The sequence below is a fragment of the Oncorhynchus nerka genome, linkage group LG12 (genome assembly GCF_034236695.1).
Source record: "Oncorhynchus nerka isolate Pitt River linkage group LG12, Oner_Uvic_2.0, whole genome shotgun sequence".
NCBI lineage: Eukaryota > Metazoa > Chordata > Actinopteri > Salmoniformes > Salmonidae > Oncorhynchus > Oncorhynchus nerka.
The window spans coordinates 23343413-23360207 of NC_088407.1; the positions used below are offsets into that span (position 1 = coordinate 23343413).

A 16795-nucleotide genomic window follows, 5' to 3' on the forward strand; every position below is an offset into this window, starting at 1 on the left:
AACTAACGTGCTACCTGTAATCCACCCTGATAATTATTGTCATAACGAACAATGGATGGCTAAAGCACATAGACTACAGACAGAACTAGACTACTCAACCACTGCCTTATCTAAACTGTTAAGCCAAGCAGGCAGCCTCTGCCGAGTCCTTGCCTGCCTTTACCTGGACCAGACAGAGGCCTGCCGGCCTTCAATGTTGGTTCAGGAATACACAGCAGTAGCCTTGCTGTGTGTTGCATTGCAACATAGAAATAAAATAGGTAGATTATGTACTTTATCAATATATATTGTATAATGCACAACACACCTCAGTAATTCATTGGCCACATCCTGTCTATGCTTGACTGGTTTAAGCCACACTGAACATTGCGTTCACCAACTGGAACAATGGTGAGCGTGCAGCATTCAGTCTGGTAAAGTTTAACCAGGCTATGTCTTTAAAATAGATCAGGGGTGGGCAAACGTTTTGGCTCGAGGGCCACATCGGGATTTTGAAATTCAATGGAGGACCGCATTTTTTGGGGGACCAGTTGTTCGTTAAAATCAATTTGCGGGGGCCTCCCGAGTGGTGTAGCAGTCTAAGGCACTGCATCTCAGTGCTTGAGGCATCACTACAGACCCTGGTTTGATCCCAGGCCACGTCACAGCTGATTGGGAGACCCCTGAGGCGGTGCACAATTGGCCCAGCATCATGAGGGTTTGGCTCTCAACCTTCGCCTCTCCTGAGTCCGTACGGGAGTTGTAGCAATGGGACAAGACAGTAATTACCAATTGGATACCACGGAATTGGGGAGAAAAAAGGGGTAAGAATTTGTTTTTAATGATAAATTAAATAAAAATGTGTCTTGTGGGCCCGATTGAAGTGCCCGGCGGGACGGATTTGACCCCCCCTTGCCAGAGATAACGATAGAGGCCTCTTATGGACAAAAGTATTAACATGGGCAGTGCCATTGAGGGCTTCTACCAATGTAATGTAGTCAACCAGGTGGGACTTCCAACTTCATTGGCTTATCCCTCCTGGTGACCCTGTTGGAGTCATGTGGTTGGCCAAATCGACCGTTAAGCCCTATGCACTTCTGGATATCTGAGAGGATTGGTGCAACTTCCACCTAGCCTATCACAGTGGAAGGGTGAGCTATTACCATATTTCTTACACCAGTCAAATCATAGGGTGTAGGGGTCGATTTGGGATTAGGCCTTTGACTGTAGGTGTCAGTCCCACCACCTACCTTATTGTACATGAGTGACGCAAAAAGTGTGACGCAAAAAGTTTTTCTTGACCACGTGAGCAGACCGAGAAACTCCGAGCCCTACTTAGACATACTTCAAAGAGACCTGTTTAACTTTCTACCAACATCCTGTCTCTTGTGGATTCTTTTTGTGAGTTCCAGCATGAATGTACTTAGCTACAGTAACAAGAGATTATTATACTGGGGTAAAATAAATGTTGTTGACTGGTGTGGTGTTTGAATCCCATAACATTAAACACATCATTAATGACAATGCAACATCCATCGCGGATAACTGATGTTTTAATGACAAACTAAACCATTACATTAATCTATCTCTACAGAATAATACTTTCTCACACTTTCACGCATTGTAAACGTAACATCTGCATCAGTTTGATGCTCTCAAACGAGGAAGGGACAAGAGAGAGTGCTGACATGGCGATCCTCCTAACACAAAAGGACAACACCTCGTTACAGTTGTAATATGTCTCAGAGAAGGTCTACATTGGCCGGTTCCAAGGGGATAGAGCTGAAGTTGCCCACAATCACTGATCCAAGGTCCGTTTTGCATTTGTCGCCCATAACGATTACGGTTTGGATTTGAGGAGGGTTAAGCTGATCCTAGATCTGTGCCTAAGGGCAACATCTAACCGGGGCTAAGGCAAGCGTGGTGGTTACAAGGCGAGCAGAAGGCTCGTGGGACAGTGGAGGACCTCCCCTCCTCTCAGTGCCAGGACCAGATGTAGTACAGAACCTCCCTGGATCTTGTAGTCTGCCGCTGTCTTTTCATCGTTCCTGAGGGAAAGACACAGTGGGAAAAAGGGGAAGAATGGGACGATATCATTTTCATGTCTGTTGTTATCTGACCACTGACTAAAGTATGTCTGTAGAGGTGTAGTATACCTAAGGCAAATGGGCTGGTCCCACATTAACAATGTTCCAGTGCTGTTGCCCTAGGACTGGGATTTCCAAAACATATAAGCTTTTTTTATTTTCCTCGTGATTAATTCCAAGATATTGCCTCTGTGGCTTACATCTGTTTGCCGCTGTAGATCAACCTCTGCTGTTGAGGAGGGATCCCCTCTTTCTCCTCCACTCGCTCCTTGATCCGCTCCACCTGACAGAGACAAATAGAATACACACAATGAATACATAATATCAGTGCATGGTGTACACACACAAACACACACATCAAGAACAAAGGGAATACTGGACAAAGTACATACATACATACCTTGTCTGTGGGCTCTATGTCAATCTCAATTTCCTTCCCTGTGAGGGTCTGAGAGAAAGACAATTAGAAAATACTTAATCATGTTCAGGATTATCTATTATTTGACCACTCATAACCAGCATAAGACAGTTACTTATGATCTATGTAGCCATATAAAATGTCAGGTTATTCGATTCTTATTTTATGGACCCATGTAGGTAGCTAGCTTGCTACTGATTGTATGCACTGAGCAGCTGAATTAAAAGCAAAAACTAGCTAATTTGCTAGTGGCTGAATATCCGTGTCTGACGTTCTCTTACCTTGACTTTAATCAACATTTTGACTTATTTTGTTTTCTAAACACATTAATGATATTATAACTGATATGGTATCTGTGTAATAGCTGCTAAATTTGGTTTCCAGTTCACAACATAAGCAAATTTCTACACCAATTTTCGGTTGCGAAAATGTCCTGTGTTTCTCAAAGATAGGTCCCACTATTCACGTTGCTCACAATAATAGGTTCCGCTATGTGCGTTGGTACTTCGAGGAGATGTTTTCTCCATCAACATTTTTTTATTAAATAAAATATGTTTATTTACATATTTTAGTGTTCGAGAAATCTCTAGAGGTAGCCCCAATACTAGTGGTAAAAAACTACAACATTAGTAGACTCTACGACGAAGGAGTGACGTAAAGTCTTTATTTGTAGTCTTTTCTCAACCCCCACTGTACAGAAAAAGCACAGATACCCGAATTATAGAACTCCAAGAATAGCTTTACAGTAAAGACCCGCCCTCTTAAACATTCCTGCCTCGCATTTGTAACGGAAGCGTTCTGCTGAAATAAGAAATATTCATCATACATTTCATAAAGGTAAGTAGTTTGTTCCTCATTTCGTAGAGAAGAAATATGATTGATATACCTACATCTAACCGTACGTACAGATCTAGGGTCTTTAACCTCTTTTGACGGTTTTAATTAAATATTTGCCAACCTTGAATTTTGACTGGACCATGGAGGCAGTGACAGCATGATAGCCCATATTGACTAGATCTTTCGAGTAGCTAGTTTATTAGGCCTTATATGACCAGCTTTAGCTAAATGATCTGTAATTAATGTAATACTATTACATTATTACCGATTTTGATATTGTAAGTATCTTAAGTGTATCTTAGTTATGCAATATTTAAAAGGGGGTCTTTTTCCTCGCACTACTGTCGCGACAGTAAACAGGCCCACAAGGAACCCTCATGGAACTTTGAACAGTCCCCGTCTACTATCATTTTTATGAGTGAACAGACCCACATGGAACCTTGAAAATGTGCTTACTCTAATGTTTTCTGTGTCCTATTTGTAAGGCGCTCATTGTTCACTATCTCTAGCGTTTATCACATGATCGCCCTCGTGTGTGTGTGTGTGTGTGTAACGGATGTGAAACGGCTAGCTTAGTTAGCGGTGCGCACTAAAATAGTGTATGGTCTGGGTGTCATATGGCCTGGATATCATCTTATCTTAATGTGCATGTCCTTGCTACTTCAGCCTAGCAGCCAAACCTATCTACATGCAATGCTGAGCTTTCCTCAATGGTTCGCTCCAACAGTTCGCGCCCGGGTATGGGCGAGGGGACGTTCTAAAGTTATTCTGTTACATGCGTGTTTGATTGTTTGTCTTTGTGTGTGGGTTAAAGTGAATCAGCCTGTTCTGTGCTATTGCGCACGTTCTATACTGTTGTTCGTTTTGTCGACCCCATTGCAGACCGATCAGAAGAAGATATAACGTGTTCCTACCACCGATAACCAGAAGTAGGTATGCCTCGCATTGAGAATGACATCAAGTTGGACTTCAAGGACGTGCTCCTCCGTCCGAAACGAAGCACACTCAAGTCCCGTAGTGAGGTGCATAACTCCTTCCTTTTTCCAGTAATGTACTAATTTGTCTACAGTATTGTTCTATTCTATTCAATGACCAGTTTGTACCAGTAGTGTCATTTTCCAAACACAGTATATCACTCTTCAATGTTGGTGCCTTTTTCTCTACCTTCCACCTGTCTGTCTATGTCTCTTATCTGTCTGTCTGTCTGTCTGTCTCTATCTGTCTCTCTGTCTGTCTCTCTGTCTCTATCTGTCTGTCTCTCTCTGTCTCTTGTCTGTCTCTCTGTCTCTATCTGTCTTTCTCTCTGTGTCTGTCTCTCTCTCTCTGTCTCTCTCTCTATATCTGTCTTTCTCTCTCTGTCTGTCTCTATCTGTCTGTCTCTCTGTTTGTCTCTCTCTCTAAGTCTGTTTTTCCTTCTCCCCCAGGTGGACCTGATGAGAAGTTACACCTTCAGGAACTCCAAGGGAAGCTACAGAGGGATCCCCATAGTTGCAGCCAACATGGACACCGTCGGCACCTTCGAGATGGCCCTGGCGTTATCCAAGGTACATATTGTGTTATAAACGGCAACAAGCAAAAACAACAAAATAGCTTAAATCAGAATTCACCATCCTCACTCATACTTTCTAATACTAAACAACTCAAATATCCCCTTCTGGCTCACAGAGAAAGTGGAGCCCAAATCTATGTTTATTAGATGTCTCTGTTCCCATAGATTTTATGCACTTAAAGGTGTTTAACAAACACATTTCTCTTTCTCCCCCCAGTTCACTCTCTTCACTGCCATTCACAAACACTATTCAGTAGATGACTGGAAGGAGTTTGCAACAAAGAATCAAGAATGTGTACAGGTACATTAAAGCAATGCTGTCTGGGATATCATTTACATAGTACCCTATAAGACAATAATCTTACTTTGCCAAACTTTTCATGATGTGTTTATCTTGCTCTCGTTCTCCCTCTCAGAGTGTGGCAGTCAGCACAGGGACAGGTGAAGGGGACTTTGACAGACTGGGTGAGATCCTAGCCGCTGTGCCTCAGCTGCAGTACATCTGTGTGGATGTGGCCAATGGCTACTCAGAGCACTTTGTCCACTTTGTCAAAGACGTGCGTCAGAAGTACCCAACACACACCATCATGGTCAGTGACTCCTCTATGCTCTCTTTATAGTGTGCAAACTTGGGATTATGAGCATGTGATTATGCCTGCAGTATTTATACAGTTTAAACATTTCAAATCACTATTCCTGAGGGCTCTTGTCAAAGTAGTTGCACTCAGGGTGTCAATTGAGCCCATATAAGACTCTAGTCAAAAGTAGTGCATTATACTAGTGCACCATCTTAAGACAATGAAAGTGACTGTGTTGTCTTTGCCACAGGCAGGGAATGTGGTTACCGGGGAGATGGTGGAGGAGCTGATCCTCGCCGGCGCTGACATCATCAAAGTGGGCATCGGACCAGGTGATGTTTTCACCCGGGTGACTGTGGCACATTGCGGTTTTGCTGGATCGTCATTCCTCATACCTCTTCTGCAATTGATTGAACTGGGGTCTTAGTGTGGTCATACTCATAACCTCCTAACTGTCTGTGTGTAGGGTCTGTGTGCACCACCCGTAAGAAGACCGGGGTGGGCTATCCCCAGCTGAGCGCTGTGATCGAGTGTGCAGACGCTGCCCACGGCCTGGGTGGACACATCATCTCTGTAAGCCTCCATTGTTATTATACATGTATTGTTATTTTATACATAGTGATGCACCGATATGACATTTTGGTCTGAAATCCAATATTTTCCTTGTCAAAAAACCCGATAGCGTTATTTTAAATTTTAGCAGCCTTTTAAACATTCTAGTACAGTTAAATAGTTAACACTCACACATGGATGCAGCGGTCTAAGGCACTTCATCTCAGTGCAAGAGGTGTCACTACAGTCCTTGGTTCGAATCCAGGCTGTATCACATCCGGGCGTGATTGGGAGTCCCGTAGGGCAGCGCACAATTGGCCCAGCGTTGGCCGGGGTAGGCCGTCATTGTATATAATCATTTGTTCTTAACTGACTTGCCAAGTTAAATAAAGGTTACACACCACACCACACTGACCAAAAAGTTATTTTGTTGGCATTTATGCATGTCCCCATTACCAGGAAAACATCATCAAAACCTATTTCTTTCACTTACTTGCTGTGCTGATTCGTTGTTCATTTGTTCAGTCGTTTCATTCTCAACCAGGATTTCATCATACATGTCAAGCAGTGAAGTTTCAGCTCTGTCTGTCCGTGGCCTCTTCCTCGGTGCCCACTATTACTGTGTCTGTTTCCATCTTGTCCGGCTGTGTATGTAACATTTCACATAAACCCTGTTTCTTGTCTGCCTTGAAGTAGCGGTCCTTGTACCTAGCATGGAGCATGGTGGTGACACAGTGAAGAGGCTCAGAGAGAATGCCTGTTAAAGAAGTAGCGGTCCTTGTACCTAGCATGGAGCATGGTGGTGACACAGTAAAGAGGCTCAGAGAGAATGCCACTGAATCACTTGTTCACAGCCTCGGGTACTTTTGTACGTTTTAACCCCACGGTCTGTCTGCAGTGACGTTGAGCGTTTCAATGCCATGACAGAGGGTATCACGTCTGTTGCAGACGCTGTTGATGAGCTTATTTCTTGAGTTAGTGGTTCGAATGGCGCTAGGAGTGTGTTCATGTTCTCAAATGCCATTCAAATGGCGGCAGCAGTATGAGAACCAACACATTCTTGAGCATGCAATACGGCTTTCCTCAGTACCAAATCCTCATCGACCCAATGTGTTGTCAGACTCAACATTCTCATGTGGCTGACATCGCTGGTCCAAATGTCAGTCGTGACGCCAATAGCAAGTAGCATAATGAATTATATTAGGTATGCACGTCATCTACCTACGTTTATATAGGTATGCACGTCATCTACCTACGTTTATATAGGTATGCACGTCATCTACCTACGTTATATTAGGTATGCACGTCATCTACCTACGTTATATTAGGTATGCACGTCATCTACCTACGTTATATTAGGTATGCACGTCATCTACCTACGTTATATTAGGTATGCACGTCATCTACCTACGTTATATTAGGTATGCACGTCATCTACCTACGTTATATTAGGTATGCACGTCATCTACCTACGTTTATATAGGTATGCACGTCATCTACCTACGTTTATATAGGTATGCACGTCATCTACCTACGTTTATATAGGTATGCACGTCATCTACCTACGTTTATATAGGTATGCACGTCATCTACCTACGTTATATTAGGTATGCACGTCATCTACCTACGTTATATTAGGTATGCACGTCATCTACCTACGTTATATTAGGTATGCACGTCATCTACCTACGTTATATTAGGTATGCACGTCATCTACCTACGTTATATTAGGTATGCACGTCATCTACCTACGTTTATATAGGTATGCACGTCATCTACCTACGTTTATATAGGTATGCACGTCATCTACCTACGTTTATATAGGTATGCACTTCATCTACCTACGTTTATATAGGTATGCACGTCATCTACCTACGTTATATTAGGTATGCACGTCATCTACCTACGTTATATTAGGTATGCACGTCATCTACCTACGTTATATTAGGTATGCACGTCATCTACCTACGTTATATTAGGTATGCACGTCATCTACCTACGTTTATATAGGTATGCACGTCATCTACCTACGTTTATATAGGTATGCACGTCATCTACCTACGTTTATATAGGTATGCACGTCATCTACCTACGTTATATTAGGTATGCACGTCATCTACCTACGTTATATTAGGTATGCACGTCAGCTTTGACATTGGTTTTGGACATCAGCGTTAAACTAGACATCGGGCCGATGCCGATAGCTAATATCGTCTGATTCACCAACATATTGTGCATCCCTAGTTATACACTTACATCCTTTTGGCTCAACAGTCTCTGGCTGTCTTTGGCTCAACAGTCTTTTGCTGTCTTTGGCTCAACAGTCTCTGGCTGTCTTTGGCTCAACCGTCTCTGGCTGTCTTTGGCTCAACAGTCTTTTGCTGTCTTTGGCTCAACAGTCTCTGGCTATATTTGGCTCCACAGTCTCTGGCTCTCTTTGGCTCAACAGTCTCTGGCTCAACAGTCTTTTGCTGTCTTTGGCTGAAAAGTCTTTGGCTGTCTTTGGCTCAACAGTCTTTTGCTGTCTTTGGCTCAACAGTCTCTGGCTGTCTTTGGCTCAACAGTCTCTGGCTGTCTTTGGCTCAACAGTCTCTGGCTCAACAGTCTTTGGCTGTCTGGCTCAAAGGTCTTTGGCTGTCTTTGGCTCAACAGTCTTTTGCTGTCTTTGGCTCAACAGTCTTTTGCTGTCTTTGGCTCAAAGGTCTTTGGCTGTCTTTGGCTCAACAGTCTTTGGCTGTCTTTGGCTCAACAGTCTTTGGCTGTCTTTGGCTCAACAGTCTTTGGCTGTATTTGGCTCAACAGTCTTTGGCTGTCTTTGGCTCAACAGTCTTTGGCTGTCTTTGGCTCAACAGTCTTTGGCTGTCTTTGGCTCAACATTCTTTGGCTGTCTTTGGCTCAACAGTCTTTGGCTGTCTTTGGCTCAACAGTCTTTGGCTGTCTTTGGCTCAACAGTCTCTGGCTGTCTTTGGCTCAACAGTCTCTGGCTGTCTTTGGCTCAACCGTCTCTGGCTGTCTTTGGCTCAACAGTATTTGGCTGTCTCTGGCTCAACACCGTGATATACATACCAAGATGGTTGAATAGATAAAGACTTCACCTGAAGACCCATAGTATCTTATTCTTCCCTCTTCTTTCTCTCTCATAAAGGATGGTGGGTGCACTTGCCCAGGTGACGTCTCCAAGGCTTTTGGTGAGTTTTGTAGCAGTAGAATGTAACATTTCAACTCACAGAGCATACAGTGCTTACTTGAATCAGACTACAGAGACTCTACAGCCAGTGTTGTAGTACTCAGGTCCAGGACTCGGACTCAAGTACAACAACACATTTTCAGGGCTAGTGACTGGACTTGGACTCAACCACTGGTGACTCGGACTTGGACTCAACCACTGGTGACTCGGACTTGGACTCAACCACTGGTGACTCGGACTTGGACTCAACCACCGGTGACTCAGACTTGGACTCAACCACTGGTGACTCGGACTTGGACTCAACCATTTATGACTCAGACTTGGCTTCTAGTGCCTTGTATTTGCACTTTGGGCTGGATAAGCTACTATGATAAGTAGAATATTAGCAGCACTGGGTGCGCAGAGCAGCGAGGGTTCCGTTCTCTAACAGTGGGAAGGAAGCGCCACACACAACCTATATCAGCTGGTGAACTGCGGGGGAGCAAGCGATGAGTGTGGGCAGACAAGCAGGCAGGCTCTGCTAGACATCGCGTCAGCGATTCTCTTACTTCTCCATAACCGCCAGTCACTAGCCTACTATTTAGCTTTGCCTGGTTATGAAACACTAACTGCTTTACGAAATGTAAAACAATGATAGTATTGAGTTTAATAGTAAAACAACAGTCTAGCTCTTTGTCTCTTTCTCTCCTTGAATATAGAAAAGTGAATTTGTCGTCTCACGCTAACCTCACACTTTCCCCCCTGCAGCCCATAGCCACGTTCTGACAACCCTGCTATCAATCATGAGTCGTTAGGATGTCACCGGGACGTTTTAAAATGGTCGCCTAAAGTTGTCAGGATGTTGTGTCATGGTCCCCTGGAGGTTTTGTCTAGTTCCCAGGATTGTCGTGAGATGGTCCGAAGGGAATGTGTCTGACTGGGTTTTCTCAGCTGTGGTTGTGTGTGACTGACAGGCGCGGGGGCGGACTTTGTGATGCTGGGTGGAATGCTGGCCGGCCACTCAGAGAGCGGGGGCGAGGTCATCGAGAAGAACGGGAAGAAGTACAAGCTGTTCTACGGCATGAGCTCCGACACGGCCATGAAGAGACACGCCGGGGGCGTGGCCGAGTACAGGTCAGAGATGTTACTCAATATTGGACTATAAATTGTGCCTTCCTGTATTTTACTTATGCTAAAGTGTTTGTTCTATTCTACTGAGACATTTACTTTATGTTTTGTTTTCTTATCTTTTCTTATTTCTTATTGTTGTATTGGTAAGAAGGAACCTGCAAGTAAGCATTTGGTTAGATGGTGTTTACCATGTGTATCCTGTACACACAGTACCAGTCAAAAGTTTTAGAACACCTACTCATTCATGGGTTTTTCTTTATTTTGACTATTTTCTACATTGTAGAATAATAATGAAGACATCAAAACTATGAAATAACACATGGAATCATGTAGTAACCAAAAAAGTGTTAAACAAATCAAAATATATTTTAGATTCTTCAAAGTAGCCACCCTTTGCCTAGATGACAGCTTTGCACACTCTTGGCATTATCTAATAAAAAGAATATTAGTCAAACTTGAAGCATAAATACTAGTTTATATCCCACGTACATACTCATGGAACTAAAAGTAGCTACGCAAAATTGCGTTGGGTAGAAGAAATATGCAGACGTGTGCGAGTTAAGAGTTCCCTCTTCTTCTCCCAGGGCATCTGAGGGGAAGACGGTGGAGGTGGTCTACAAGGGTCCCGTGGACGTAACCATACGCGACGTCCTGGGTGGGGTCCGCTCCACCTGCACCTACGTGGGCGCAGGGAAGCTGAAGGAGCTCAGTCGCAGGACCACCTTCATCAGGGTCACCCAGCAGCTCAACACCGTCTTTGGGAACGATAACTAGGCGAGGTCCAGGCTGGTTCCTAGACGTAACAGGGTCAAAGGGGGGGGGGGGGGGGGTTTGTTTGCTGCCTGCCCCTGTCACATGGATGCTATTACACATACTGCACACACACACAGAAACAGACAATACTGTAACCATTGATAGTAAGAATCTGTCATTTGAGAAACGTAAACCTTGGATAAGTGTTTGGTTGCCAAATCAAAACCTTTTTAAGTGACACTATCAAAACAATCCCTTATCTAAGAGTTTATTTAAGGTTTGATATTTTAGACGTATTTGGCTTTTTTCCCTGTAAATGACCAGAAATGGACATTTATTTGATAATAAGTGAGCCGAGGATTGTTGTGTTACTTCGGGGTGTATTTTTTGTCTTGCTCAATCATTCCCATTCAGCTCTGCAGGCCTTGAGTGCAGGCTTCCTCTCTCTGTCCATTATTATCTACCAAGTCCTAGAATCTCTCTCTTTCTGTCTCTCTCAATCCCCCCTTTCTCCTAACACTTCTATGCACGTCACCGCCATGCTATATGAAAGCCATATGCAAAAAAATAGATGTAGAGTATTTCACTTTATGAAGTATTTACTATATCAAGAGTACAGGTAAAGTTTATTCCAAAAACATTTATTATTTTAGATATATTCATATTTTAGATATATTCATTAGATGAAAATATTCCTTGTAATTAGCAATATTGAAGATTTTTATGTTAAGATATTTCGGGTTATTTAACTTAATCCTTTTCAAACTCACTTAAATAAATATATATTGACCTTGAATGATTTGCAAAAGTGTTAGATGATATCGTATTCCAGTCTTTTTGCCCCATAGCTCCTTAGTTTTTATGTTATTCTCATGCGGACCAAATATTAAAGCGATGAGGGAAAAGATATAGAGTGAAACTACTGACAAATTGTTTCATGTACTGTACAGCTACAGTATAAACTCAAGTCAGTCAAATTACACCCAGTATGTTGAGGGGAAACTTGTGGAATACAGAATGTTTCAAAGTATGTTCTTAAAGTAGGCTGAGGGAGACAGGACAGCTTTGAGTGTTACCTTGACCTACATGTTGAGTTCCCCAATTTCTCAATATTTTATATAGTCAGAGACTATATAAAATGTCCATGCAATCAGCATTTCACATGATTGTACTTGACTGTCTGTTACTTTGAGAAAATGTTGTCTCTGTCTATGCATTATTATGTAATTTTATGTAATTTCCCCTATGGCGGTATATTCACCTAACTTCAGTGTTTTGGAGGATAATTCCATTTTATCTGGTTTTAGTCAAATGCAGGTTTTATGCCACTTTTCTTCAGTCTTCTCACTTCTGACCAGTAAAGAGCATTCCATATGATTTGTGTCGTTTGTTTTTCATTTTAACATTGAATCTCAACATGAAAATTAAATATCCACACATTTATACAATATACAGTACATATATCAATTGCACTCTGTTTGTGTACCAGCTCATGTCATGAATCCCAATGTATTTAGATTTTGTAAGCTAGCCATTTTTTTTTTTATAACTGGACAGAAACATCAGCATTAACATTCAGTCAACTGACTATTTACATGGAAGTTCTTGGAACAGTGGGACAACATTATGATAGTTAGGTAACTTGACCAGCAGGGGGAGACAAAGTCCTGCCTTGCATGTTAAACCCAAATCCAGCCACTGTGAGTCCAACATTAGAATCCTACAGCACAGCAGCATTGGAATATGCATATAATGTGGGGATGCCCGAATGTGAAAACTTTGTGGTCACAAGTTGCCATCTCTGTAACGAACATAGTTGGGCCACCGTCCCATGTCTCCCGAATATCTTATTACGAAACAATAATTCTTCACTGGCTATCATAGTACCCCAGAAACCAGTGTGATTGTCTAGACTGACTGCAGCAAAAATAATGTTTGTTACCAGATAGAAGCCTCCACATAAGCTCTGAATAACTCAATGTCTACTACATTTCATTGACATCTTTTCACTAGAACTTTCCACAGCCGGTGTGAACAGCGCCAAGGAAATTACAGTTGATACTATCAACAGGTAATGTAATGTAATAATGTGAAAATTCATATGTATTTTGAATATCTGTATTGAATATATATATTGATGCATGCAACCTGACTTAATGAATGTGTGCCAAATGTAAAAACATAAGATGAGTGATACACATGTTTTTTTTAATGCCTAGGTATGTCCACAACACGAGCCGGGAGGAGAGGCTCATGTTGATATAGGTCCACAATTATTTTTTAACACTAGCCAGGATTCAAACCAAAAATGGTTATTCGAAGGGTTCTTTTTTCTAAGAGTGTAGACATTACACCAGCTCACAGAACACCCCCATATACGACGTACCGATAACCCTCTTACATGTGAACATGGGACCCTGTAATACTGTGCCTGCTGGGTCTTGGGTTGATCATGGACCGCTCCACATGGGCACCGCCACTGCTGCTCTGGCTGAATGTTCGCTTCATAGAGACTGTACCCTCCACTGCAGCTCTGGCTGAATGTTCGCTTCATAGAGACTGTACCCTCCACTGCAGCTCTGGCTGAATGTTCGCTTCATAGAGACTGTACCCTCCACTGCTGCTCTGGCTGAATGTTCGCTTCATAGAGACTGTACCCTCCACTGCTGCTCTGGCTGAATGTTCGCTTCATAGAGACTGCCCTCCACTGCTGCTCTGGCTGAATGTTCGCTTCATAGAGACTGCCCTCCACTGCTGCTCTGGCTGAATGTTCGCTTCATAGAGACTGTACCCTCCACTGCTGCTCTGGCTGAATGTTCGCTTCATAGAGACTGTACCCTCCACTGCTGCTCTGGCTGAATGTTCGCTTCATAGAGACTACCCTCCAATGCTGCTCTGGTTGACTGTACTCTCTATACTGTCTGGCACTGACTGGGCTACTTCCTGTTCCCAGGGTGACAAAGGGAGTTAGGTCACCCTGATGATGCTCCATCTCCATTCTGTGCAGTTCCGTCCTCTGGTGATATCTGCCCCTGCTGTAGAAGGACAGAGATGGTGGGGAGGTTTTGTCCCAGAACACTTCTAATTCTATGGGATGGGGTATTGTTTCAGGTAGAGCTGTAGTTTGCCCAGGAAGATAGATACACCTAGAATAAACTTGTGCCTATGCAGGTTTGTCTGTATAGGTCATCCCATCACTACGCCTAATACTCTCATAGTACAGGAGCTTTCCTCCGCTCTGCTGTACCTCCTGGACCAGCTTGTCTCAGTCGGCCCCCGGCTCCAGACCCTTCCTCAGATCCACAGTATGGCCCTTCTCAACAGCCAGGTGCACCCCTGCGTACCACAGGAGGAAGTGGAAGGAGTCCCCCGCTGACAGGGCAGCCTACATGGTTCTCTTGAAGGTCTTGATGGACTTTATGCGAGCTGAGACGGTGGTCAGGGCGATGTCACGCAGGGTGGACACTCCCTCGATGAGCTGGACACTGTAGCTAGCCAACCTCTCCCTCCATGCAACCAGTATTTCACATTATTGTACTTTACTGGGTATTCAGTTACTTTGTGAGAATGTTGGCTCTGTTGGTGCATTTGTATGTTAAGGTGTGTAACTGACTAGTTTTCACTACGACGGTATATTTACTTTACTTCATAGTGCTTTTTAAGATTATTCCATTTTATATGTTTTGCTTTAAGTAAAAAGTGCTATGACGTTTCTAAACATTATTTTTGGTTGTGTCAGTCCTGTCAGTTCTGACCAATAAAGAGCATTCCACATGATTTGTGTTTTAGAGTTGGTGTATTTTTCCTTTTAACATTAAATATCAACAGGACAATTAAAGATCCACACATTTATACAAAATACATTACAGATATTAATTGTACTGTTTGTTAAAATGTAAAGATTTTTTTAAACCTTTATTTAACTAGGCAAGTCAGTTAAGAACAAATTCTTATTTACAATTACAGCCCAGGAACAGTAGGTTAACTGCCTGTTCAGGGGCAGAACGACAGATTTCTACCTTGTCAACTATGGGACTCAATCCACCAACCTTTCAGGTTACTGGCCCAACGCTCTAACCACTAGGCTACCTGCCACCAAATGTACTTCTCAGACCTGTCTGGAAATGACCCAGTTGAAAATATCTGAACAGAAACATCAGCATTTACAATCAACTGAATACTTACATGATGTATTGTACAATAATGAGGTCAGAAAAATATGATTAAAGGATATGAAAGGTGGAAGTTCTTGGAACATTGGGACAACGTTGTGATAGGTGGCTGACTTGAGTTACAGGGGTAGACAATGTCCTGCCTTGCAAACAGTGAGTCCAACACACATTAGAATCCTACAGTACCAACGACAACAACACACAAGCCAGGATCCAAACTGAACTCAATACACTTAAGACATTGCCTACATTACACAAGCTGACAAAACACCTCTATATACGGCGCGTACCGATAACCCTCTCACACTTGCACTCAGAAGCCTGGTAAGTGATGGATTTTGCGGACACTCCCTCAATGTGCTCCTTGTCCCACCTCCCTAGTTCCAGGCTCTGGCTCTCTCTCTCTTGGCCAAAGCCTTCTGCTCCTACTTCAACTTCTCACTCAGCTCTTTGTGTGCCTTAGGCAGGGTCTTCATGTTGTGGATGGATGCTGGTTCTAGATAGTGCACTGGTTAGGTCGTCCAAGCAGTAGCACTCGAGAATCTTACCGTGGTGGGGGCATTTTGTAGCCAACCCAACTCCCCCAGCCCCCGGTGCTATGGGTTCAGTCAGTTTGTGTCAGTAGCAGAAATGGGACTGAAAGGTGTGGCTCGAAGTGCTGGGCACACATGGACATTTCACATTTGATGCAAGTCTTCAGTGCTGGCTTCCTGTCTTCTGTACATAAGTCACAAACAATGGCCATAACCTCAGATGGAGCCTCAGACATGTCCAATTCCAGGAAAGCTGGTTCGGTTGAAGCTACCCCAAAAAACGGTAGTGGGAAATGGGTGCTTTGCGTGGGCGTTGTCCTTAATGTTTTCATGTTTAAAGAATCCCTCTTCCCACCCTCTTTTAATCTTGCTGACAATAAACCAACACTAATTTCAAACTCGTTGGCCACTATAATGTTTCTAATCTAAATGTTTTACCTGCCGGTCTCTTGGTCTCTGGTCTGTTCTGCTTTTGAGGCTACTTCTAGTTAGACCTTGTTCACCATTTACTTTTATGGTGTTGACCTAGGGGATATAATCATTATTAACAGGATGGTATGAGATAAGCCAAAGCAGAATTGCGTGAACTTTGGACACAGACAGTAACAGTATGCCTACTAACAGAATCTCAATGCAATCAGTATTTCACAATAGTGACCTTTACTGCGTATTCAGTGACTTTGTGAGAAGGTTGTCTTTTTCAGGGCTACTTTCCAAATTCTCTACAGTATGTTCTTAAGGTAGGCTAAAAGGCTCCCGAGTGGCACAGCGGTCTAAGGCACTTAATTTTAATCTCAGTGCAAGAGGTGTCACTACAGTCCTTGGTTCAAATCCAGGCTGTATCACATCTGGCTGTGAGTGGGAGTCCCATAGGGTGGTGCACAATTGGCCCAGTGTTACCGGGGTAAGCCATCATTGTCAAAAGTATTTGTTCTTAACTGACTTGCCTAGTTAAATGTCACGTTCTGACCTTAGTTCCTTTGTTTTTGTCTTTGTTTTAGTATGGTCAGGGCGTGAGTTGGGGTGGGCAGTCTATGTTT

The 16795-nt window shown here is 43.1% G+C and overlaps 2 protein-coding genes across 3 annotated transcripts; one reads left to right on the forward strand and one right to left on the reverse strand.

The window, feature by feature from the left end:
- Positions 1-1514: 1514 nt before the first annotated feature.
- On the reverse strand, positions 1515-2944 carry LOC115137969 (NEDD8). The gene is made up of 4 exons (XM_029674321.2): positions 2766-2944; positions 2467-2514; positions 2267-2349; positions 1515-2027 (listed from the first exon to the last, which is right to left on the reverse strand). Exons 1-4 carry the CDS (start codon positions 2781-2783, stop codon positions 1907-1909), a joined length of 270 nt encoding a protein of 89 aa, XP_029530181.1. The 5' UTR covers positions 2784-2944; the 3' UTR covers positions 1515-1906.
- A 268-nt stretch (positions 2945-3212) lies between these two features.
- Positions 3213-12427, forward strand: gmpr2 (guanosine monophosphate reductase 2). 2 transcript variants are annotated; one of them, XM_029674319.2, is made up of 10 exons: positions 3213-3321; positions 4204-4343; positions 4746-4865; positions 5088-5171; positions 5287-5460; positions 5699-5780; positions 5915-6021; positions 9146-9188; positions 10141-10300; positions 10882-12427. In XM_029674319.2, exons 2-10 carry the CDS (start codon positions 4257-4259, stop codon positions 11069-11071), a joined length of 1047 nt encoding a protein of 348 aa, XP_029530179.1. In that variant the 5' UTR covers positions 3213-3321; positions 4204-4256; the 3' UTR covers positions 11072-12427. The 2 variants fall into 2 exon arrangements, with proteins under 2 accessions (XP_029530179.1, XP_029530180.1); XM_029674320.2 differs by lacking the exon at positions 3213-3321 and adding an exon at positions 3488-3599.
- Positions 12428-16795: the final 4368 nt, after the last annotated feature.

Bases quoted from the DNA above. Each gene is read 5' to 3' on its own strand.
- LOC115137969 (XM_029674321.2), bottom strand. The intron at 2,350-2,466 runs GTATGTATGTAT...TGTCTCTGTCAG, and splicing joins ACATAGAGCCCACAGACAAG to GTGGAGCGGATCAAGGAGCG. The intron at 2,028-2,266 runs GTAAGCCACAGA...TCTTTCCCTCAG, and splicing joins ATCTACAGCGGCAAACAGAT to GAACGATGAAAAGACAGCGG.
- gmpr2 (XM_029674319.2), top strand. From the start codon at position 4,257: ATGCCTCGCATTGAGAATGACATCAAGTTGGACTTCAAGGACGTGCTC. The intron at 5,781-5,914 runs GTGATGTTTTCA...GTCTGTGTGTAG, and splicing joins CAAAGTGGGCATCGGACCAG to GGTCTGTGTGCACCACCCGT. The intron at 10,301-10,881 runs GTCAGAGATGTT...TTCTTCTCCCAG, and splicing joins GGGGGCGTGGCCGAGTACAG to GGCATCTGAGGGGAAGACGG.